Below are 25,581 nucleotides of genomic sequence, written 5' to 3' on the forward strand. Positions count from 1 at the left end.
TTGATTATCCCTGTCAAAAATGTCTCAGATACACAGAGGGAATTCTAAGTTTGGTACAAAAGCTACTTAATGCACATCACAAATCACTAACCTTTTTTTTTCATCCCTCAAAGCCTTTTCCCATGAGACGTGTAGTTGAAGGCAACAATAAGGTCCTGGAAGATGCTGAGAGATGTCTCCATTCCTGCTTCTTGCATCCTAAATCCGACATGAATGGCACAAATTACCAATAATTAGAACAAGATAGATTCAGTTGAACATTTTGCTTGTCATTAAAACACTAAATAGGCACGCAATCAACGATGCCTTATGCCTTGGGCTTTTAATAGTGGAACCGTCAATTACAGACAAATTTTCCGTAATGAATTCTACCGTCACAGGCTACAGCTACTGCTGAGCAGATACTTGATATTAACAGTACAATTACCTTTACCTTGTCATATTTCTGGCACAGGCCGTCCTGCTCTTCTGCGTGCCTTTCTAGTTAGGATGTCTTCACTGTAGTCCTATGTTGCAAGGAGAGAATGTATTTGATCATAGAACGAGTAACGGTTACATATTTCGTGGAATTTTCCGTGCGCGTGGTTCAGAAGTAGGAAAGCAAAATGCTCCGAAATTAAAGACATTTAATAACGGTAACAGTTACTGTTCCGATTCTCACCTTTATACTGCGGGTCTCCTCGTCGTAAAACCAACGTTAGGTTTGAGCCCTCAAATTCTTCACGGTGTAGTGATGCCCTGGGGTGTGGAGGTTTAGCACCTCTATTCCCTAAGTTGCAAAGAGAGAAACATGTGTATCACTATTACTATTAAGACATGTTGACTCCAATGGCAGTACGTTTGAAGGTAAAGTTACATAGTTCGTTCATTACCTACTAAATTACGAGGAGATTTCCGTGCACGTGATCCAGAAGTAGAAAGGAAAACGATAGGAAACCAAACACTTGACTGTCCGCTGAAGGTCAAGTTACATACAAACGATTCCGGTTAAGTACAATTGTCGATAGTCTCACCTTTACAATGCGGGTCTCCATGTTTGATGCCCTGGACGTTTTTGGCACCGCCATTTCCACCACATTTCGGCTTGCAGACCGCCGTGTCGATAGAAGAGCGACTATCTTCCCTCCGGCCGCGCTGTAGAAGCAGTTGAAAATCGACTGATTGAACTCAGCCGTCCCCGCACGCCTGCTTTATAACTTCCAACCACCTTTGCGAAGAATTCTAGCCTCCGATAGGTCGATTGAGCAGAATCCTGGCATGCTCATTGGTCAGAAAAATGCACTTTGGAGCCTCTCCGTTGGTCAGAAAAATGCACGTTTCCCATTGGTCATCTCTGCTGATTAGATTAATTTTGACGATTTGGTTGGTCACATATGAGCCTGCATGGGGGTTTTCGGGATGCACAGCGCCCTCATGCATCACATGTTTTGCATGATTTACAGCATGGTTGCAAACTTTCTTGTCCAATGTGGTCAATACTAAACATATTCCGTCATGGGGAAATAATCACCTAGTGGTCAAAGAAGGGTTAAATTTTACAAACTTGAGAAGTTTCTGGTGTTCAATTTAATCATCCCATCCTGACAGCAACCGTAGGGGCCAGTTCGACTTAATATGATACACATAATGGTTACGGGACTATGCATGGCAATTTTTAAAACCCATTTTCTACACTGACAAACTCAGATTAAAGTTAAGTACAAATAACACACCTAACAACTGCTTCCGACGCCATGATTATATTTCATGATTATTGTGTACATGATGGACATTATATCCAGTTCTTTACAAATACACGAGTGTGGAATAAATACAGACATCATTTCCGTGAAGATCAAAGTCTGCTGCCACGTACACAGCATACACACCACAGTTCACGTACAATCAATGGTCCAGCCATATAAACGGTATGTTCTTTATTTATCAGTAGTCAATTACGATCTCACGAACTGATTCTTCACTTGGACATGTTATTGTCAACATTCATCTGTATACAGTGAAACATGGCAAGATTTCTGGTACATATAAATCGCTTTCGGCTCAAGCTGGAGTAATATCGTGATTGGACACTAATACAAAGTAAAATACCTGGTACTTTGGTACTATTTCTTACGCAAACTAGAAACTTTTATTAACATATGCTCTTTGTATTGAACGTGCGGTTTATCTACAATAGTGTAGGTGGCGTGAGGACAACACAATGGAGTAGTTGCAACACAGCATTGTACCGATAGGGGGCTGCCACCACAGCACATTGAGTCACACACGACTGTGACACGAGATTACATCGCCTGCAGTTTTTACTAGTATCGCTGGACGTTATTGGCGCACATCCAAATTCTTCGGATTTGCAAATGCTACATTTGGGTACAGAATTCCACTGACCTATATATTACATCTGCTTGCTGTTGCACCCCAGTCAGAGATTATACATTACATAGTAATATGTTGGCAATCCAGTCGTCACCCCTGAGGGGCTCTTTTAGTTTTATACGCAGTCCGTCCTGTGAAGCTTAGGGTATGGTCACCTTGGGGAAGCCCTTGTTCACTTTTCGAATACTAATAGTTCTTCCAAGGTTGGAAAACAATGCAGCCTTGAACATTTGTGTTGTCTTATTCTGATGTAGGACAGGATCACTAGTCTGACTACATCATGCTTCTAGCAGCTTTGCCATTGGTCAGACCCTAGAGGCTTGAAGAACATCACCTCTAGCATGTCTAGGCCAGGAGCATTGGGAACATATTAAACATGTTGATTTATGGATATGTGCTAACATGGACCACTTATTGCAAACTGAGAACTGTCTATTACCGTGTTGGAGACTAGCCGTGGGGACTGGTTTCCATAGTGACAATCCTGTGCTTCAGAGTTATAAGGTCTTAAGCTCCTATTGGCAGTTCTGGGAATGGTTCTCTCCAGTCAGAGGGCCGAGAGATCTCGCGGTGTGGAGGTCCAATTAGACCCTGACAGTGAGAGGTTGTGTAACTCCGGTTGGACAGGATCACGTGTTGTTGACCACCTCGCCGTTTTGGTGCCGTCTGCTCGTTCTTGTCTGGAGCGCCGTGGACACGGCAGGGTCGAAATCTCTGTTGTCCACGTCACAGCACGACCAGCAAGACAGGATTCTCTTAAAGGCCCGCCGGAAACTTCTGTTGAAGAACGCATAAATCATGGGGTTGAGCGTGGAGTTGATGTACCCCAGCCATAAAAAAAACTTCAAGCACAGCTCACAGGAGTTTGTTATGCAGTACCCACACAGCGGTTCTACTATGTTCGCCACGAAGAAAGGCGTCCAACACACGAGGAAGCAGCCCATAATGATGCCAAGTGTCTTGGCTGCTTTTTTCTCTCTCCGCATGTTCTCGTTATTGTTCATGGCTCGTTCTAGGCTGATGATCTGTTGCATCTGTCTCCTGGCCGCGCGGTAAACTTGATAATACGCCAGCGTCATCATGACAGCAGGTAGATAGAAGCTGAGCGTGGAGGCTATGAGGGAGAACTCCTTGTTGACCAAGAAGACGCAGCTGTCCGGTCCCAGCGCGCATTTGGTGTCCTCGACCACCGGCTCGATCCCGATGGTGTTCCACCGGTTCATGATGGGGACGTACGCCATGATCACGGGCACGATCCAGCACAGCGCGATCATCAGCACCTAGCACAGACAAGGTATCAACACACATGTTTAATGGTATTGAAATGTATGAATGCTCAAGCAATTGTAAAGGGCTACCCAGATGTTGAATATTAGATGAATAAATGGCAATACATGTACATCCACATAGCTTCTAGGCAAACCACATACACACCAACGCTACCAAAACGTAACCTTATAGGCAAAGGTAATAAATAAATGAATCACCATCTTGCGGTGGGACATCTTGGTGGGGTACTTGAAGGGGTGACAAATGGCGTAGTAGCGGTCGAACGCGATGCAGGACAGGTGCATGATGGAGCAGGTGGTGAGGGAGATGTCCATGGACGTGAAGACCAGACAGAAGATCTCACCGTGACGCCATCTACCCGACACCTCGTACTGCGTCCCCAGCGTCATCACGATCACCCCGACCAGCAGGTCAGCGACCGCGAGGGACACCTGGGGATCAGAATAGCACAAATCTCACGGTCACACCGGCAGTAAGAGCTTTTATTCATACTGTCATACACACACACACAGACACACACACACACACACACACACAGACACACACACACACACACACACACACACACACATAAAAATAGTCTCCAGTTGACCCAACCCCTCACCCCTAATCCTTTATCACACCACATAACCTTCTTGATCGCACTAACACTTCATACACAAACACACACACACACACACGCGCGCGCAAAAACACACACACACATAAAAATAGTCTCTCTCCAGTTGACCCAACCCCTCACCCCTAATCCTTTATCACACCATATTACCTCCTTGATTGCACACACACACACACACACACACACACACACACACAGACACACACACACACATACACACACACACAGACAGACACACACACACACACAGACACACACACGCGCGCGCGCATGCACACACACACTCACACCCACACCCACAGGCAGACAGACAGACAGACACACACACACACACAGATCTAGACACCCACCCACACACATACATACACACACACACACACACACACACACAGACACACACACACACACACACACACACACACACACACACACACACACACACACACACACGCACACACACGCGCGCGCGCACAGTGGTCAGTGTCGATGCCTTACCACGAAGTAGTTGGTGAGTGACCGGAGTGACCTGAACAGAGCCACGGTGCTGATGACCAGTATGTTCCCCACGATGGTCAGCAGGATGACCAGCGCAAGAAAACAGGACAGGAGAATCTAAGAACAGGAAAAATAAACATGAAAGTCAATGTCCATATCTACTGTTGTAAGGCAGGAGTCAGTCTGCCTTAACTGGATGAAAAGACCTTTACAACTATCCAGGTAATGAGATACAGAAGGAAATTCTGACTGGATAAATCGGATATATATTTTTAGGTACTGACGAAATGTGCTACTTGAAAAGTCTGACAGTTTTAAAGTTCTATCCAGTTTCTTGAGTAACTGTACTTTTCTTGGGTAACTATTACGACTGTCCATCTGCAGCATAAACTGCTACTCTATCTGCGTTACATACATGTATACATGCGTCATATCAACAAAACATACCGTAACACACCAAACTACACGATGAATAAATGATAAATAGATGGACGAATAAAACTGAAGAATCAACCATTCACGTGTGACAGACATCTCACCTGTATAACCAGAGAGTACTGCGAGCCGAGGTACGCCTCCGTGCACCCTGAACTGCCGTTCGTGTCGTTTGTTCCCGGCTGGACTGTCCGCACATCGTGCGTCTCGGGGACCAGCAGGGCCTGGGTCGTGTTGTAGTCCGACATACTGACGATTGTCGTCATGATTCTTCTCGGAGTCCCCCACTTTACACTGTCACAAGTCTGTGTTACTCTGACAGAACTGCGAAGACGTGCTTTCCGGTGCCCCTATGTCTATGACTGATAGTCAGGTGGGGAGAGAAGTAGCAGCGTATGAATGGCTCTTCTCATTCAATTCATTAAGTACCTGCTCCGTTTCCCCCTGGTATCAGATAATTCTGGGAAAAGCGTGTCTAATGAGGATGCGCTTCCTTTGATGACGTACAAACATCCGGCACAGAAGTCCAACATCAGTCAAAACTATTAATCCAAGTCGCGCGGGCCGTCATGTGAGTTTACTGTAGATGTCACAGATGAATGTGTTTGTCTCCCTGAGTTAGACATTGTCTCTTGTCGTTCCCACTTCCCGCTCTACTTCCGTAGTTTACTGCCGATCCGCTCCTCATGGTGCTGCCTCTATGAAATAAAAGGCAGGTTGAGTGTCTTAATAATTAATTACAAAGGCGTTAATGGCAGTAGATATGATTTATCGTGTATTACTTAGCCAGCCCGGAGAGTTGCTTCATTTCAAAAGTTGAACAATAATTGCTTTAACGTCACCGCTGGGCACATCTGCAGGGACAACCATCAGTCAACCTGCCACCGTGTTGTGTCTTTGGTAATGAATACTTAATTACATTACTGCAATGAATTTGACATTAATTATTTCGATTTCAATGAAACTGCTGCTGCTGCATATTAATGGCCATGTCTCATTTCTAGATTGATTGTGAACTGACTTAACGGACTTAAATAGCGATTATGATTAATAATGTTCACCTTTATGGCACTACGTGTTATGGCAACAAATGCCAGCCGATTACGACTGAGGGACTGATTCAGAGAAAGCTTAAAGTAAAGTATTTCATTGCTAGAAGCAGTCATGTGGTGGTACCGATGGTACCCGGTATCCCAGCACAAACACAGTTTTCACATATCCTTCTGGAAACCTCCTGAAACAAATGAAGAAACCAGTGCGTCTACATATGGTGATCTTGGATAAAAGACATCAGCAACTTGACTCAATGGTACGATTTACCCTAACAGGAACATGAATTCATGGGTATCCAATAACCCTGAAGAAAAGCCCATGTTAGAGCAAATATCGTTTAATATGCATTCCGTGGATATACTTTAACCCCTTCCTCCATGTAATGGATTGTGTACTGTATGGGCAGTGACCGGACAATGAATAGTACTGCCGTATTCAAGCTTACCAACAGATCCGGTACAAACAGGACTATCGAATGGCAAGGATCGCGCTGCCACATGCAAGCTTACCAAAGGCCAAGGATCACAGCTACGTAAATTTCAACCCCTTCTGAAATAAAAGGTCTCGTGATGATTGAAGGTGGTTAAATCCGTAGGAAAATTTATCCGAAACTTTGTAAATCTATAATTAAAGGCATAACATTATCTGGACATGTCCTATGATGTTTCCTAATCACTAATATGAAGTAGAAACTCCCACTCAAAAGTATTAATACAAATTTATGAAAAGGCTACAGAAGAATAATTAAACACTGTCAAATAAAGAATATATAGAAATGATGACACTTGCCTCGCGCCTAAAGCGATGTTTAACATACGCAATTGACGTGACATTGAGAGAACATCGCTACCACATCCCCATGTACATAAATCTGCACGCGTGACCGACATATGAGCAATTAGATCAAAGTCAAATAAGTAGTTAGCAATTCAACAAATGTGAATTTCCAGCCGATGAGGTCCACTGATACATCGCACATTCAGTTTCCAGACCGTGATGCGAATTTCCCCTGGCTACGGGATTAACAACGCACCTTAAATACGCACAACAACGCACAGAATGGTCCATGTACACGAACAGAACAGTTTCCAAGAAATCAGCAAACCTGTTGTGGTTCTGAAGTTCAAAATGATTACAAGCGCACAGCGGCCACACAGACCCAAGACTATTGTTAAGTGTTCCCCTGAATGACTACTATGGTACTTTATAACAACTTGTCAAGACGTCACTCTATTTTGTATGACGCAGACACAACGGCACCCATGAGTTGGAGAACAGTTGAATTGTTCCCAAGTTATATACTTTGCCAACTCAGATGAACTTTCGTGCTAGCTAGTATGTTAGCATGTTGTTAATATTCAGACCTGAAACCTGAAACTTTTGAATGCCAACTGAATCAAACAACTTTTGAATGCCAACTGAATCAAACAACTTTTGAATGCCAACTGAATGCTGTCCAGAGTACTGTCTTAACCACAGAAATCGCACAGACCCCCATAGAAACCACTCTCCTCGCCAATAACCTCTTAAGAAGCCATTGACGTCAAAGGTGTATCAACAGTACGATTGCGGACTGACAGGTATTAGATAGTCGTACGTGTAAGCAATTTTTCGTTATGATGTATGATAAGAAATATTGATTATAAAGTTATGGCGTGATCCCAACTCCAAATCTCTTTCCCGTGTGCACTTCGTCATATCCACCCCCACTGTTAGACCTGAGCACGTCATTCTGCACACACAACATAACACACAACAAGAAATCAGAGATCTCAAACCTCCGGGAAATATTTTCAGTTTTTTTTGTGAGTGTCTTTAATTCATTTTGACTGTTTACGTTGTCTATGTATTTTCCCGCTGTCACCGTGCCAACAGGCGACTGCTAACTTCCTGCCGGATTTCTGTCAGCTTCTGGGACCTCATCACCTTTTGCGGTCTGTGGTGAGACAATTCACCACATACCTGTGTCAAATACTTGCACAATACTTGCACAAGCAAACACACACACACGGAGGCGCCAGGTTCGTGCGGAGAAGACGGAATAACGGCAGCAATACAAGATGCGAAATGAAACAAGTCAACCCGTGACTGACTGTTGACAAGCGGCAGTGTGACACTTCCCCAAGCGACAAGTACCTGGGAAGCGTCTATGATCACAAACAAATTAGTTCTTTCACGCGATGTTTGATAAGAGAGATGATGCAGCCCTCGTCATTTCCGGATCTGAGGACCATCTAATAATTACAATGACAGGCAATCACATGGACTGTGACTATGAAAACGAGAAATGTTTCCTCTCATCGGGACCTGTCTCTTATCAAAAAATGATGGCATCGCGTGGCAAGAATTACTTTGTAGTCATAGATATCAGGATGTTCGTGCGAAAAGTAATTTTAGATCTTATTTGATCGCCACACCGTCCAATGTCAATACCATATCACCTCCCACGGCTTCATCAGAAAGGCTTAATACTCCTACAAGTACTTCTCCCGAGAAATGGAACGTTTAGCGCGTATCTCCTGATACCACTTGAAGGCGTCCACGCAACACCGGGGGCCATTTGCAGATTGGGAAGATTAAACCCCGAATAGAAAAACACTTGAAGTCATTTAAGGTGAGCCAATAGAAATAATGAGTGCACCGTGCACAGACCACAGAGGCACTACCTTGTAAGAGTCCCGGGGTGTTCCGGCGCGCACATGGGAAAGGTCGTTCTGTGCAGCTGATCAGTGATGTAAAAAAATGGCCCGAAGAACTGCGGGACACTGGGAAGGGAACTGTCGGTATTATCATGATTAGTTTACGGTGTACTTCTGTCCATTGATTGAATGATTTTAACCCCCATGGCCCAGTTAACTACCCAACGGGGCCCGCTTTTCCAATTGTGACCTTAGCATATACATTTATAGCAGTACCTTGTGCAATTATTGTGCAATGGCGTTCTCATTAAAATCGTGCGGATGTCTACTGAAGTTTAAGTGGTTAGCTTAATTGTCTGGTTGACGCTCCGCTCGTACAGTACAGTTATATCGCTGCTGATCAGTGTGTTTGACTTTATCGCTACTTTCCACTGCTACCGACTGGATAACCAATATTCATCTCACAGCGGGGTAGCAAAACAGTACTGTAACTTTGAATCATTGCTGGGATGTGATATGCTTAATATTAGAGCTAGTTCTTAATATCGTTGTATCTGTCATCATTACATCTATGTTACATGTACTTGCAATTAGCCTTCCGGCATGTATTTGCAATAAACTCATTAATATCCCTTATAAAGCGTTATGTTTCATATTATGAACCACTATCATTTCAAGATGATGGCTGTATCTAATATCATCCATGTATGAAACAAGCGGGTGTAATCCATATAAATTGTATCAGCTATGTACAAATTACGTTTTCATTGGGAAAAGGCTTTTCCCAAGGACGTACTCAATTTTTATTCAGTACAGCAAATACCTCAATCCAACCATTCATGGATATGGAAAACGATTAAGTATATGAATTTTGAAGATGTAGCCGAGATTGAAATTTTCTTTTGAAATTAGTGAATCTTATAACGTACTACATTACGTAAAGATTCTTCTTTCCGTATTCGAATATTCCATGTGCAACAAGGAAAACTGAGATGTCGGACACACTCCTTGGGGGGCAACTGACAAAATCCATTAAGCCCCACTTCCTCTAGACATGTACAGCAATTGCTGAACGACCGTACAGCGGCCAAAATTGGAACATGATGGACGATGCAAAAGCACATAAGAAGATAATAAAACACAAAAAATATCTTTGTATATTTGACTATGAAATTCGCTTAGCGATCTGCCAAATATTTAGTTGCCCAACGCTCGCAGCCCCTAGTAGAAATGGGGGTGTTGTATAGTTATCGAAATCCAGACTGTATATGGCAGCTGTAAACTGTGTCGCACGCAGAGTGTTTATTGCAATGTATTATTTCTGTATTTTACACCTCCAGACGCGATAACCTCCAGGCCAAACTACTGACGTGCGGCAGCGATGTTCTGAGTGATACGGGGACGTTCTGAACACACAGACGGGCCACACCTAATGGAGCCTCGGGGAACTACCAGAATCCGAAACTTCTTTTGGCCAGACAAGGCCAGACATGGTTGACTGACTGTGCAGACCTGGGATTTTTCTTCCGCTACTCAACTTGGCTCACTATGCATTAAAGTATTGGACTTCCATTTAAGAAGATTGGTACAGTTCGCAAGGTCCATAAATTAGAGAGGAAAACGCAACAACGCTTCAACTTGGATAAAATCTACCGAAAGTTACCTTGGGCCTGGACGCCATTATTAACATTTATGATTTCAGATTAACGATGGAGTAAGTACATAGTTATTGCATTCCGCTAAACAATGAAAAAGAACATACTTTAAGTACCTACAGGTACAGAAGGTACCTAAAGTAGTACCTTGCATAATGTAAACGACAAGTTTTGAACAAAATGCACAAAGAAGAAAGGTGCATCATCAGACTAGGAATCGTGGCTGCTACTTTAAAAAGTCTACCCGGGTGTTTTACTCCTTCATGAAATAAAGAAATCGGGCGGCTTACGTGAAAAACTTCAATCTGCTAGACATGACCCATGTCGTTATGCAGCATTGTGTGGCTGATTTGTACACATCTATTCACGTCCACGTATCTTATCACCAATATATTATCTTCTACAACATGAGCATCTTTACTTTATGCAAGCAAACCTGCCCAGAATACGGAAATCAGTGGCCCGAACTTTATGGATCATCGGAGAATCAATGCAGCCAATAAAGGCGGAGAGTGAAATGCAGCCCCGGATTCATGAGGACGGCATCAAACGGGACAATCAATATCCCGGGACAAGCAGCGACCGCCCAGGACTAATTCTATAACGCAGAGAGATTGGATGTGCGGCGTGGGTGAGGGACCACTTCACACTTCGAGATCCATCTTGGTCAGATCGTAGCTATGCTTTACATGACAGACTGCGACAGGCTGTGCACAACGTTAACGTGCATACTTTGGGAGACTTGAATGATCCCACGGCCATCTTAACTATCCTGGTTACGACCTTGTAGCGGACAGGATGAACCCTTATAGGCAATAGAACTATTGTACTGTCGAACAAGGCATTTTGACAAATAAACCTCAGAGGAGCAATTGGAGCTACAGCAGAATGGATTCCAGACCACGTATACCCTGCGCTGACCATGGATGGGGAGAGGTTGGGAGCAAAGTGGTTGGAAGGTCCTGAATGTGTGACAGGGGCTTTAGGGCGCAGTTCAGTGACTGATACTGAGTTTCTGGTACTAGTACAATAAATGCTGTCAACATGTTTGAAACAGTTACAAGTAGTTCTGTATCAAAAGTTTTCAAAGTGACCTTGGTTGAGGAGTGGTCGGGAGCAAAGTCGTGGGAATGTCCTGAATGTGAGACAGGGGCTGATACGTTCACATCAATCACCCTCGTCTTCTGACGATCGGCCAGGATCAGGCTAACCGTGACAATCTCTGTCGGCAGGGGCAGCCCACCGATTTATAGTAAGCTTCTAATCTTGTCACACCTATCCTTCCTCCCAGGCTATGACGCAGAACAACGTGATCCATAACAGGATATACGTACAGACCGTATCCAGCTGTTTAATTCATTAGTATAATGTAGACCAGGATGCCCTTCCTGTGTATACTGACGGAATGGGGCGTGGTGATCACTCGCCATTTAGTGCCGTCTGCCAGATCGTGAGCTGACTCTGAACTGACTCTGAGAAGTACATCACGTTTATTCTAGTGTCTTCATGAACCTCAGTAATAAGGTTTCACGTACACGGAGATCGACAATCACACGACAACCCCTGAATTCGGTTTGCTTTTGAAAGGAGCAAAAACAAGGCTGAGGGATGGATTTGTCTCCTCAAAATGTCTTACAGTTGGACAACATTCAAAGGAAGAGGTCGTTCTACGCTTCACAGTCAGCTTTGGAGATAAGTCCTGTCTAGACCAAAGACAAGATATTCTACCGCTGTGTTCCATCCTCACAGTTAAGTGCAGCTAAAGCTAAGGAGACCACCTTATCCAGTCTGTTAGGCACAGTACACTGTAGTCTTTTTATCAGGGGCTTCCAGGTGTTTACTCGTGCTGGGAGGAAACAAGGCGTGAGAAATGGCGGTACTAGACAGGCGAGGCAGGGTTAACGTTGTTCATTACGTCTTAGCAGCACAGTCATAGCGTGGACAAAACAGTTCAAGAGTTCTTATGCTTTTAAATGTACATGTAAGGACTTCATACGGATGATGCTAGTATTGGCTGTGACAAAATGGAATCATCAAGTGGAATATTTTGTAGATATCACGAGTAAAACATAGTTGGAAAACTTAATTCTATAGACCAACCTGTTGGTATTCTTATGTCGGCCCTGGATAAACACACTAGGCATATGTATTCTCGATATGTAAATCCATAACACATCTAACGTCATAAATCCATTGTCTCTTTATTCAAGGCTTTCGTAATTCATTCCAATGATAAGAGTTCCATCCGCCATATTGGTTACGATCAATTTGATTCTGTCGTCTGACAGTCTGCGCCATTGTCCATCATGTTAGGAAATACTGCCGCGTCCTTGATTGCCGACAATGAAGCTCACAAAGCGTACAGAAGGTCAACCTGGCGGTAAAACGCAGGGATAATCTCGGTCACATCTTAGCCGCTACTTTCGACTGCAAATCTTTGTCACTGGCTATTGAGCATCCAGACTTTGGACGGCGGGGCTCTAAAGAAGGTCACGACAAAAATGTCGTCAGTACAAAATTGCATGGCACCGTTTAGTTTACCTGCCGACCGTATCAACAATAAACGGACAAGAGGTGTGCCCATACATTTTATTTCGTTATTCCACACTTAATAGTCCTTGTGTGGACAGCCTGACAAACCACAATAAACCATATCCACTCCAGAACCGGGGAACAGTGGCGCCAAGACGGGGCGAATAACGTGCTATGTTTTAAATACCGCCACAGTAAAATACAGCCCTAATGAGCGGCTTCATTACATGTTGACACAGCACAGATAACAGCGCTTTCACGGACAGATTTACGGTATAATCACTACATCAAGGGGCACAAATGGGTTAATGAGTAACTGACATCCTCTATCGACTTACGAAGGGAAACGAGTCGTTCTTGTCTTAAGGTATGTTCCTGTTTAGTAATTGTAGCTGTCTCTAATGGACCTTAACTTCTCCTTCATATACGTATCGCGAATAACTGTTATACTGCACCTAGTGATAACAGTAAGGTAGTAACAGGCAATCAATGACAATGTGAAGAATAATAAGCGCGAGGTCGTCTCCTGTGGGGAACGCTTCTGAGTATCATTTACTGAAGTATGTACCTAAGCCCAATGACAACGCCCACGGTAAGTTGTTTTATGTACCTGGTCAGCTACTAATCAGAACCTTTCACACCTCGGATCAGCAATAAACAGAGGAGAACTACTTTTAGCACATGCAGGAAAACTAACCACAGGAAGCCCTCACAGCATAACTGTGCGCATGCATAGAACCGTGTCTAATAGCGTACGGAACAGGAAAACAACACATAAATGATGTTTTGAGTGAGTGGGTGTATCAGAGATACTCGGAAAATGCTTAGCTGCGGTCCATTATCCACAAAAGTCATTTCCAACCACGCTACGTAAGATTATTACGGACTGTACAATTCCACGTTACGTCGGTGAAGGTTAGACATCCAGGTAATAAGATACGCCAAAACAGTTACTCAAGCAACCGGATATGATTTTGGAAACGGTCAGACGTTTCAGGTAGCATCCACCACCTTTCGTCAGTGACACTAGAGACTGCAGGAGAAATGTAGGTTAACGTTTATAAGCACGAACTATTGATTGATATGCAAATAAGTGAAGACAATTTTTTTAAGTTAAGTCCAAAAGAAAAGAAAAGTTAGAATATAAATAAAGGTAGTGGAGGCTACCTGAAACGTCAGTCATATCAAATGCCCAAATGCCACGTTGCCGCTGTATTGGACATTCCATGCATTGTACATCGCGGACATAAAACGTTTTCTACCCTAGCCTAGGCAACTTTTCTGTAGATATACTGAACAATTCCTGTGAACACTATCCCGATGACTAAATTCAGATGCAGTGTTGCCTACCTATAGAGTCAACGACATGCATCCATCCTATGAGAGCTCTGGACGGCAGCAGGCAGCGGTGCCACTGGTGACAAGAACTCTTCCCTCCCACGTGTCGCCTTCTCGGGAGTAAAAACACTTTTGACGATGAGCAAGCACCGAAGAAAAGTGAGGGAATTCGAAAGATGGCAGTCAAAAGTCGTCTTCGCTCCACAGAGGAAGCGACTTGCTTCCACCGAACAGCTAAACACAATGACGTAGTCTCCTTGGAGCGCGGGCTGACGTCACAAGGACTCTGCACACACTTGGAGGCAAATCTCAGAAGCTCACAACCTGTTGGGCTGATGGCGTCGTCTGATTGGCCACGGTTGGACATGAGCGAATGGGAAGGAGTTCTAGAGACGTGCAAAAGCTCCAAGCAGATCCAATAGGTGCGATACTACTCAATAGGCAAGACAGTATCTACCAAATATAAAAGTTTATTGCAAATTCCTGCCCAAAGACTAGTTGCAAATAACAAAGATAAAAGGACATTGAATCAAAGTACAAAATAACTTCAAAATCTACATAATAAAAGGCAATTGTCTAAAACTATAGCCATGTCTAAAACTATGTCTGAAGAGTTTGATTTCTCTTTTGTAAACCATGGAGGACGTAATGTCCGACCTTTTCCAAAATTTGTGGGTTTTGGATAGTTAAAAGAACATTAAACAGTATCCAATAGGCATGACATTCATTATCCAATAGGCAAGACAGTATCCAATAGGCAAGACAATATTCACTAGGCAGTACTAGGCAAGACAGTATCCCATAGGCCACCATTTGATTCTGAGCATGACAAGGCGGTAAGAGGGCCACATTCCTCCGAATCAACCTCTGCTTGGAGAGAAGTGGCCGCTCCGTGTTATCTTCAGGCAGATATTAAATCCTAACGTTTCCGGCCTGTCTCGATTTTCTGACCAACCATGTGCACTCGGGCAGCCAGGGCGCTACAATTTCCCGTCCCAACCTCTGTTTGGAGGCCAAAGTTCAACGACCGACTAAGTGGACAACATGTTACATGATTCTGGCGGATGATTTATGGTCTCCAGTTTGATCACAATAACTCATCAAGTGAGCGATGCAAATGTCAGGTAAGGGCTGTTTGTCAGGAGCGCGCAGACCGAGGAGTCGGCAGACGGGAGTTACAGTAAGCGCCTTGCCGATAATCCACGGGACTGCGGGAGCAGCGTGGCGTGCAATCGGCCGTCTTGCCGTGCTCATCTCCCGGCATTTATGCCGAAACTATTCACGCTGAAGTGAAGTTAACTAACGTTAGTACGTGTAGAGAATGCGAAGGGGCAGTGATACTGATGTTGTTCTACAAAACACGCGTCACACAAGTAAAAGGACTAATTGTACAAAACGTCACCTGATTATAAATTCATCAATAAATCATCCATTGGGTCCATGGAGAATAGCACCATCTTCACGACTTAAGTGCTCCTTTAAGACACGTAAAAGACTCGGCCCTACCGTCAACAGGAAGAACCAAACATTCCCTACCGGCCAGTGATGACGCACGGCTACTTTCTAAGTAGTTAACCGACTTTTAAAAAATTCTCAAGAGGGAAATGACATTGTACAATAACTGCGTCTGTAGTGTACCGTACCCGCAAGTACCCGTCTCTGTCGTGTTGTTGTAGTTCATGACCTGCAGTTGCCGCATAATCGTAGCTAAGGAGCTAAGGCCATGTTGATTTGATTATATGGATGACATCCTCTGGGAACCCCAAAACTGATGCGAGCGTGCGAATAAAAAAAGTTTGGCCAAAACAAAGTTGCTTTTATTATGAAATCTACGCAGTTTTGAAGGTTGAACAAATAACACAGAGTAGTTTGGCGAATAATCTAGTCTTCAAATTCATTTCTTTACATTTTCGTCTTTGTCGTTTGAGTTTGGCATTCTACGACTTTGGTATCGTTTTCCAATGCTTTTTTTCCAACCCACGGTATATATTTGCTCATTTTGCAACTGTTTTGTACGATTTACGGTATGGTTGAAAACTTTTTTTTGGAAACGGCCGAAAATTCTTGCGCGCGCGGATGTCATCCATAGAATCAAATCAACGTGGCCTAAACAAAGTGCCAAGGAATTATCAGGCATCTGAAATATTGTGTTGCATCACAATTCTAGCAGCACCTCCGGTCCATTTCGGGTAAAGCCGATGTTCCGAGATCAGCCCGTGATTGACAGATATTGTACAACACAGCAGGCCGATGGCAGTGCAAATGGAAAATGACAGATTGTACTGAACAGACTATCAGCACACTTAAGGGGATTTTCATTCAACGCGTTTTGAAGCTGTTCCAGCAAATGTAAACTTTATAAATCGGGTTACAATACAGTTATCTTATAACCTGGTAGGCGTAACTTCTTTATGAACTATTTATCTTGTTTATATCACATAGTTGCCTGTAGTAATTAGATTACAGATATGAGGTCACCTTGGTTTAGTACCCCCGCCGGCCTGCACTAATGCACGCATTTACGGACGAGAAAGCTGGAGGTGGAGTTTGGATTTATCGTCAATTTGCAACGTTCGTTGATAAATCGTGTTTTGTTCCAGGCCGAGCCAGCCTACGCGTTCTTCAAGCTCTAGTTTAGTAGTTTTGGATGAGCTTCGTTCCGTCGTTTCCGCTGCGCTCCGGGACGTGGAGGCATTCAGATGTCAGGATTGATAACCCGTCAAAGCGACAACTGCCGCCGAAAAAATGAACACAGAAGTAATTGACTGCTTTGATTCAGCGGCAAGATAAAATTTTCATCACGTCAAAGTCTAACAAACGCAATGAGCAGAGACACGTAATAACGCGGGTGTGCCCGGCCTACTTAAACTGCCAGAGTAGTTCAGACCCATCAGGAAGACGGAGCCGATTGACGGAGCCGTTGAAACAGCGCGCTGCAGCGGGAAGATATGATTATCGTCTGTCAAACTGACAGTCAAAGTCCTATGAACAATTCTCACAGAGATGGGACAAGCCAGTTGAGCTAAGACAGACCTAGCTGAGCAGCAGCCTGCCCTGGTTACGTTTTGTGTGTTTTGTTGTCTTTTATAATTAAATCATTCTTTGCATGTATCATTTTCCAATTACAAGATCAAGACCACACAAATCCTATTTTTGTCAACGGTCACCTGGCGTGCACTGGAGATAGGAGACAAGAAAACACACAAGACGTTAAAAAATTGCATATTCTCTATGAAATTCGTTGAGCAATCTGTCAAATCTTGGCTTGCCTTTCGGTCGCAGCCGCAACTGGAACGGGATGTAAAAACCTACAACAGACGAGCCTGGAATGTCATCCTTTTCTCTGAGGAGAACTTTGGTGGTTTGACATTTGATCTATGATATACAGAAAGTCGCTTAATGTACTGATAATGTAAAAATGATTGCGACATTTATCTCTTAACAGGATAACCAATGACTTCTCCAAGCTTCCAAGTACATCTACCGATTCCGTCGCCAAAGTTGAATTGATGTTTTCTGTCTTTTTATTGATCTGATCTCTCATTCGAAACACTTTCTTATTGCTGTCTAGAAAAACAATAACTAAAAGGACAACGCACTTCTTCAATACATGTTGCCAGGTAAAAGTTATTGGTATGGCCTTTAACTCCATACCAAATGCTGTAACATACGACGTCGGTAATGTATAAGAAATTTCAAAAGCAGACATTTATAATCTGGAAAGTGAAGATGCTTCAAAGAAGATCCAGCCTTCTTTATAACCTAGATTAGAAAGACTTTGGGTTGACTAAGATCCTTAAAGAGAAATTTATACCTGTGTATAAACAAAGCCTAAGTAAATGGTAACACGGCGGATTTAGACGGGATTTTAAAGGTCGCGTGCTGTAAATGGACGTGGGTGGGCCGGGCGTCTACTGGACTCTTAATGTAAAGATAACTGTGATATTTATGTCTGAAGTTAAAATGTTTAGTTTGAACAGTTTTAAGTCGGGGGCCATTAAACACGAAGAAATGCCATGACTAGACAGTTGTGGATCTAGTCTGGTCTTTAAAACAAAATACCGATCGTAGTACGAGTCAGAAGGTTCATATGTTGGTGGATGTAGAGACTATGTAAATGTACCTTTTGTGCTAAAATGGTATCCGAAGTATCTCTGTGCGAAGCATGATAATTATAACAAGACTGTATAGTTTGCCTATCAATACGTATCAATATTGATGTTATATACCGAGCATAACGTCCCCTCCAAACCACCACAGGCGACCAGAAGACTAACGTGTGAAGTTTACGGCCTGTCTCACGCCGGCGCCATTATGTCTCATTACACTACAGCAGGCAGGCGTGGTTATAAATCCTCCTTCCTCACACCGGACCGGAGCCAGCGGCCGGCGGCACAAGCTACGGTTTACAGGGATGATGACATCCACGCGCGCGGTGGCCTTGTCTCTTTCCGAAAAAGAAAGAAACACAGCGCTCCTACATAGCTTCATTACTATGCTCCACGCGCCTTGTGCATGTAACTAATGCATGCCCCAATCCGTACTCTTCAAGCAGAGGTTGATTGGTAAAATTGTAACCTTCCATGTACCGTCTTTCGACAGCCGGCCTAATCGGCCATTTAGATAGTGTCTTAACTACTGGATATTGACTTGCCAGTTGGTGACGACTTTGGAATTGAAAGATCTTCTTCGAGATTACCGCAATCAAGACGTCGCTGCGAGTGAAGGGGGAAGAAACAACTGTGCTGCATTTTGCATCTATTTATGTTTAAGAACACGAAAAATGTCGCACTTGTTAGTCATCGACTGTGTTCAGAATCTGGTGGTTCAATCCTGCAACACGAGCGTACCAAGGAATGCCTTCAAATCCATCACATTTGTATGGCCTCCGGTGTACACAACAATGCTGTTAGCGGCTGTTACGTGGTTTATGTCGTACCAAATGTGCGATCGGAGAGATGTTCAGAGATGACCTTGCGGAGCTAAATATAAACAGACTGTAGGGTAACCTCTGCCAACGTGATGTTCAGAGATGTTGTTCAGGTGTACGTACATTACATTGCGATCTCTTTACGTAAATAGATTAACTCCACGAAAGAACTAAGGTTCTCCCCACTATGTCGAATATTCAATAGAAACGTCCCATAGCTGCTCAAATATATGGGTAATTGTTTTCCCTACTGATGTTTTTTTTTTTAGATACCAGAGCGATAGTTTCATAACTAACATCCCAATCTGTTACTATGTCTACTTTTGAAAGGTCGACTGCACTTGAAAACGTAGCAGATAAACAGGACAACTCCCAACAGAAGTGTTGCACGGCAAAAGTCAAGAGCCTCAAGTACCTGTTTCGCGATTACACCCCCTTTCCAGTAGAGGCTGTGACCAAATATTGCACTGATGGCTCAACGAATTTCATGGACGAAGAATTTGTCTACGTGTCTTTAAAATCATGCTTTTGCATCCTGCATCATATCCCAATTATAAAGTCAACGGCACACAAAAACAATTTTGGTCGCGGAGCGATCGCCGTCTAGTGGGAAGAGGGTCAACACAACACCTGCCACACATGGAGGTTAAACATTTATAGTGGGATTAGTGACTCACAAAGACATTACAGTTATCAAATACTTATTTATGGTCATTAAAACTGAATATCGACGTTACTGAAACGTTTAGAGAGAAAGGCAAAGAAAAATGTCAGGTCGAAGTCCTCGTGTACAGATGATTAAATACATTTTAAGAATCATGACTGAACCTGAGTACAGAAATCATCTTTTATCATGCTCATGTGATGTTTGGTCTACCACGCCTTGGGCACAGACTCCATCTTGAAGCGTCGAATCTGAGCGTATTTTCTTAGGCTTCAGAAGATAAAATTTTGACCAAGAACCGTGGGAAAATGCGGTAAGTGGTACGCTAGAGCCAAGCATTCTTCAGCTTCAGGTATCAAGGCGTGAATGTCATTTCTAGTCACACGTACCTCACATCTGCAGCACGGCAGCGCGCTGAGACGAAGAATGTGTTATGAATGTTGTAGGTCTGAGAATCAATCCCCAAACATACCTTTGTTCTCACATATCGTTCCGCCTCACCATTCCACTTTCCAACAGCTGATCGAGGCCGAACTCAAAAAGGTACAAATGTAACGGCGCGGTCACAGTCGTCGTAGGACGTCGCCGGTAGATTTGATGATGCAGTAGCCCCTCAAGCAGGCTATGACAGAACTATCCGCCGACAAGAATGACCAGGAGTATGTGAGACAGCCTTTTCTGTAACAAGACGGCTGAAGTTTGTACGCAGCTCTCAGGAATGCCTTCAGTTTAAGATCGTGCGACGATCGTACGACGTGTGTGACCAGGATGACATGTGAGGTCATGAGGTAGAGGGGACGTTGATTGTACACAGCGCTGTTGTTGAACACTCGGCGTCAGGTGCACAGGTACTAGGCACATGTGCCCCTATACCCGGACAGAGCAACGTCCGTCAGGTCAGGGACAAGGCGCTGCATGGTTCCGCGACAGTAAAATCTCCTGCATACCGCAGTTGTAAAATCTGATACATACCTCTTCTGGGGCGAGCCTTTGATGCGTCTGGAAGGTGGTTTACTCCCCAGCCAGGCTTATGTGGTGTAACTTAACGCTATAATTAGTACGCGATAAACGTTGTTTGTAACCTCCGACCATTATCCATCACCATTTAATTGGCGTCCGGTTTTACGACGTCGCCCAGAAGTGCGACCTTTGGTAGATCAAGTTGCTGCCAGACGGGGATCAACTTAAAGCCTCTCTATAAAGAAAGTTGTCGTTACTTCAAGATACTAGTAGCCTGGAGACCGGCCAGGTTGGGACTTTAAGGCGGAGAGCGGACACGGGCTGGCACCTACAAAAACGTTCCTTGCTACATGCATAGGCATCTCTCAGTTATCTCATCGGTATCATTTCCTGTAAGTGTAACTCTAAGTCAGATTCAGACAAGCGAAGAAACTGTTTTCACGATTTTCCGCTGTATCAACCTGTCACGTTCAATTCCACACAAAGTCGCTTCCACTAATCGACGGAATTTCCTGGCGCCAGCGTTCCTTGCTTTGCAAATGTGTTTTTCCAAAAACATCAACGACAATGAGCAGATCTGTTGAATATTGATTTCGAAAATCATGAAAGCTTTATTTTGTGATTTATCATTTATTTCAGTATCTTTCCAACCTTCTTCAAAACATCATTATCTCTGAAACCAGCTGGGCTTTCCCGACAGATAGACTCCTTTAATTTCCAACTTATCTGGACTAAAATATGTACTATCTACTCATCTTCGAAGGAGGTCTGTTATATGTAGTCCCCGGATAAAAACTAGTTGAAATAAAAACGTTGTATCTATTCTAATAATTTCTGACTAGGAATTTCCAAGAATTGGTGAGTAATGGTTTGGTTGTAACTTCAACATTCCCACAATGTAAAGTTTACGCTCGCTTGAACACGTGAAACCTCTGGCCAACTTTCTTGTAATATACCCTTTGTCCCCGTGCACCCGGGGCCCATGGAAAATGTACCCACATCCCGGGAACGACAGACACTGGTCTACGTGCTGACGGGGAATTAGTTATGCAAGACAGGAGCTTCTGGGCTGCCAATGTGGTTCCGGACTGGCAGAGAACAACTGACACCGACATAAGTCAAGTCAACATTGTAAGGAGCACTTTTCTCTGAACTCCCCGACATTGTGCCTGGGAAATGTCATGTTTGTCCCTGTACATGTTCATTATGGAAGCAGGACTACTAATACAAACCGGACGGACTTCCAGTCTTTAAATAGCGACTCAAGAAAGGCGTGGACAGATCTGGACAGTGTGAAGGCGTGAGGAGTGTGAGGAGTAAGGGACAGTGACAGCTCCAGTGCTCGGGACTTCAAGTTCAATTCATGAGTCTAAATCCACCTGCCGGCATGTTAACGGCATCTGACGTCCTGGTGACTGTTGGGTGAGTTCACGAGGAGTGCACGCCTGCATGTAGTAGCTAGCGGCTTACTAGATGCCAAGAGTCAGAATGTATTACACAAATGCACAGGAATCAAGCAAACTCCAGATCGTGCCAAGGCTATGCCAACAAGTGTGAGTCGTCAGGAAACTACATTGTACAAACCCTGAGCTGACTGAGGCTAGGGTCTCCCTTATTATATTGTGCTTGTCTTGGTACAGACAGAAGCTGTAGATTTATAGACTGAAGACTAGCTGAAGACTAGCTTCAAACGTTACTCGTCGTGAGACCCTCCCCCATCCCGACCGTTCCTCAAATGAGCGAGTCGAATCTTCACCTCCATGCTAGTATTTCCCGTATTTGAGGGGACGACATGATACCGGAGTGCTGGGAAGAATTAGCCTACATAGCAGACTCTATGGGTGTCGTTTACATGTGTATATATTCTTCGGGTCTTATTACTACTATGAGCTGTTATCTGATTGCTAAGGGCTTCATGACAATTAGCTACTGGTACATGTAGTAGAAAATTGTTGCATGTAGTTATAATTAGAGATGTTCGCCTGCTGTTTTCTAATCGTCTCTCCTTCTTGTTTGGCTTGCAGCTCCACCCAGACTAGGCCTGCTCCATTAATTATCTAAGGACACTCTCCGGGTTCTCTCAGACCAGACCAGTCTCTGCTGTACAGTAATCACCAGCCGGGCTCAGAAACAACAAACCTGTAATAAACCCCACATGTACGATGTAGCGAACATAGCGGACAGCTGGAGAAGTACACGGCCAACGGTGGTGCACAGCAGGGAAATATATGCCCAATTTATTAATATACACAGGAGGAATTGTAACGAGCTATAAAACATTAACTACATCTCCTAAAGGAGTGGTCACAGTGGGAGGAGGAGGTAGAGACTTCAGAGCTGAGACACAAGAGCGTAAAAACAAACGCTAAATACATTGTATAGATTTTTTTACTAAATCATTGTCCTGTTGTAAGACTTATGATTGCTTACTACATCTCCTGTAAAGGTTGTTAACGGCACGCCCCTTATCAGGCCCACCTCACAGTTATTAACGACACGCCCCACCGGCCATAAAACCTGACTCCCCAGTGAAGGAGCTGGAACATGTCCAGGTCTGTTGACATGGGCAGGCGGGACGGGCTGCCAAAACTCCCGTTTCTAAACAGGTCATTTTACAAGTCAACGTGAAAACCACTGTAGAATTGTAAACTAGGCTGACGGTTTTTGTTCGTAGAACAGGCGTGTATAGATAGCACTAAGCTGGCGGGAAAATGCCTCATCGTTTCTGGTAAAAATCGGACGATCTCTGCCATGTCTGCTATCTACAATCACTTTGGTGCGATCTACCACTATAAAATGCCAATATACGATACGCGTAAATATTTGGTATATACTCTACGAAGGAATGCGGCGAGGCCTTTGGCGCGATGACCTTTCAGCTCCCAATGGAACTATGTAGATAGTGAATGCGATGCCAATAATCCTTTCCAGTTTAATTAAAGGTCATTGGTCATAAATATCACCGCTTGTACCGACCCGTGACTCGCACATTACTCGTTCGTCACAGTTCGTAATCCGCTTAGCAACTTTTCCACACGGCATCGCACTTTGGAGAAGGCTACACAGATATAACGTTACGCTTAAATTGAGTCTAAACGACCTTGACCAATGCCTGGGATTTGCAGGAAAAGCCACCAGTCGAACTCGGGTAATGAAAAAACGATGGATTAATGATGGACGTGGAGAGATATCATATGGAGCCCATACTGCTAGAGCAAGAGATGCATGTGCATCACAATGCGTGAGTGCATGTGTGTGTGTGTGTGTGTGTGTGTGTGTGTGTGTGTGTGTGTGTGTGTGTGTGTGTGTGTGTGTGTGTGTGTGTGTGTGTGTGTGTGTGTGTGTGTGTGTGTGTGTGTGTGTGTGTGTGATCAATGGATCTCGGAATGTTGTTGGCAACCATCTATGAGTAATATAGATCTATTTCATAGATAAAGAACAAACTCGGACAAGACCAAGTAGATTTCAGTCCTCTTAGACTGAAGACCATGCCACACACGGGAACAGAACCTGTCGTACATGCGTCTTGAATAATGACAATCAGTGCTGATATGCCACCAGACTGTTCTACAGCAAAATGTTGTACGGTATAGAATAATGGAACTGCCTGTCATTTTCGAGAGTGACAGAACAACAACAAACAGCACCGGGACAGAAAGTTGTGACCTACCTCTTTCTTCACTTGGTGTATAGCGCTGCCCACCTCTACTCGTGTGTAAAATCCACGTACCATCATAGCATAGCCTTACATAATAGTGCCGTATGGAAGACAAACTCACCGGATCGACAGAACGGTATGTCGGCCATAGATCACGGCCCTGTCCTGAATATATCCCACACGCCCGTCTGTACCGTTTGTCAAGATGGCGACCGTTCACACTGGCGGCCCTGTCAGGGTCCGCGGTCGTTAGTCAAGCCGGGAGCAGGCGGGGCGTCTGTTAATTTGGTACCGAGATTTGCCCACGCCTGCGTCAACCAGCAGCCTGACCCAGAGCTTTGGATGGGTAAATCTACAGACTTCCTGTATTAGTGTTTATACTAGTATCCTCTCCCAGATGGGTTTATTTGGAGAGGTAATCTATGATCCAGGCAGAGGTTAGGCCTGTTTGGAACTTTTTTGTTCCCTTTTTTTAGGCGAAAATCTTTTATCTTCTTTTCTGGCCAGGATACCTAGATAAATCGACATAGAAAACTAGACAAAACGAAAACGTATCGTCCAATTCAAGAATATCCTCTGCTTGGAGTAATGCAATTCCTCCGAGAGTTGTAATCCGCATTAGGGTAGCTTCGATCTGAAGACGAGTGTAGACTTCATACTCATATATGCGATTGACGGGTAGGCTAGTGAATATACGCTTATGTTCGTCCGAACAACATACAACTTTGATCTGGTCATTTCATATAGCGAGTTAGAACTCTTTGGTGGAAGCTGTATTCAACCAAACTATTTTTTCATGTCTGGCAAAAAAGTTCTGAGCTGAGCTATTCTCTGTTATGATGGACCTGTAATCTATACTTCTTTTCTTCAGCCATTACCAAATACTGCATCACGACTGAAAAGACACAAAGGTGTGCTCCACCTCAGTAAAATGTCCGAA

General features: G+C 43.9%; 1 protein-coding gene across 2 annotated transcripts in view; it reads right to left on the reverse strand.

The window, feature by feature from the left end:
- LOC109485254 (5-hydroxytryptamine receptor 4-like) overlaps window positions 1-24,786 on the reverse strand; it is a 24,894-nt gene extending 108 nt beyond the window's left edge. Inside the window, exons 1-5 of one of the 2 annotated variants that reach the window (XR_002141115.1) lie at window positions 24,654-24,786; window positions 5,317-5,910; window positions 4,778-4,894; window positions 3,861-4,094; window positions 2,386-3,653 (exon numbers count right to left, since the gene is read on the reverse strand). Coding sequence is in view for 1 of the 2 variants with exons in the window: in XM_019788725.1 (XP_019644284.1) it covers window positions 3,003-3,653; window positions 3,861-4,094; window positions 4,778-4,894; window positions 5,317-5,478 (1,164 nt within the window). In the remaining variant the exon portion in view is untranslated. Of the gene's footprint in view, window positions 1-1,731; window positions 3,654-3,860; window positions 4,095-4,777; window positions 4,895-5,316; window positions 5,911-24,653 lie in introns of those variants that run through there. The other variant, XM_019788725.1, reaches the window with a different exon arrangement.
- Window positions 24,787-25,581: the final 795 nt, after the last annotated feature.

The sequence above is a fragment of the Branchiostoma belcheri genome, unplaced genomic scaffold (genome assembly GCF_001625305.1).
Source record: "Branchiostoma belcheri isolate BF01 breed outbred unplaced genomic scaffold, Haploidv18h27 scaffold74, whole genome shotgun sequence".
NCBI lineage: Eukaryota > Metazoa > Chordata > Leptocardii > Amphioxiformes > Branchiostomatidae > Branchiostoma > Branchiostoma belcheri.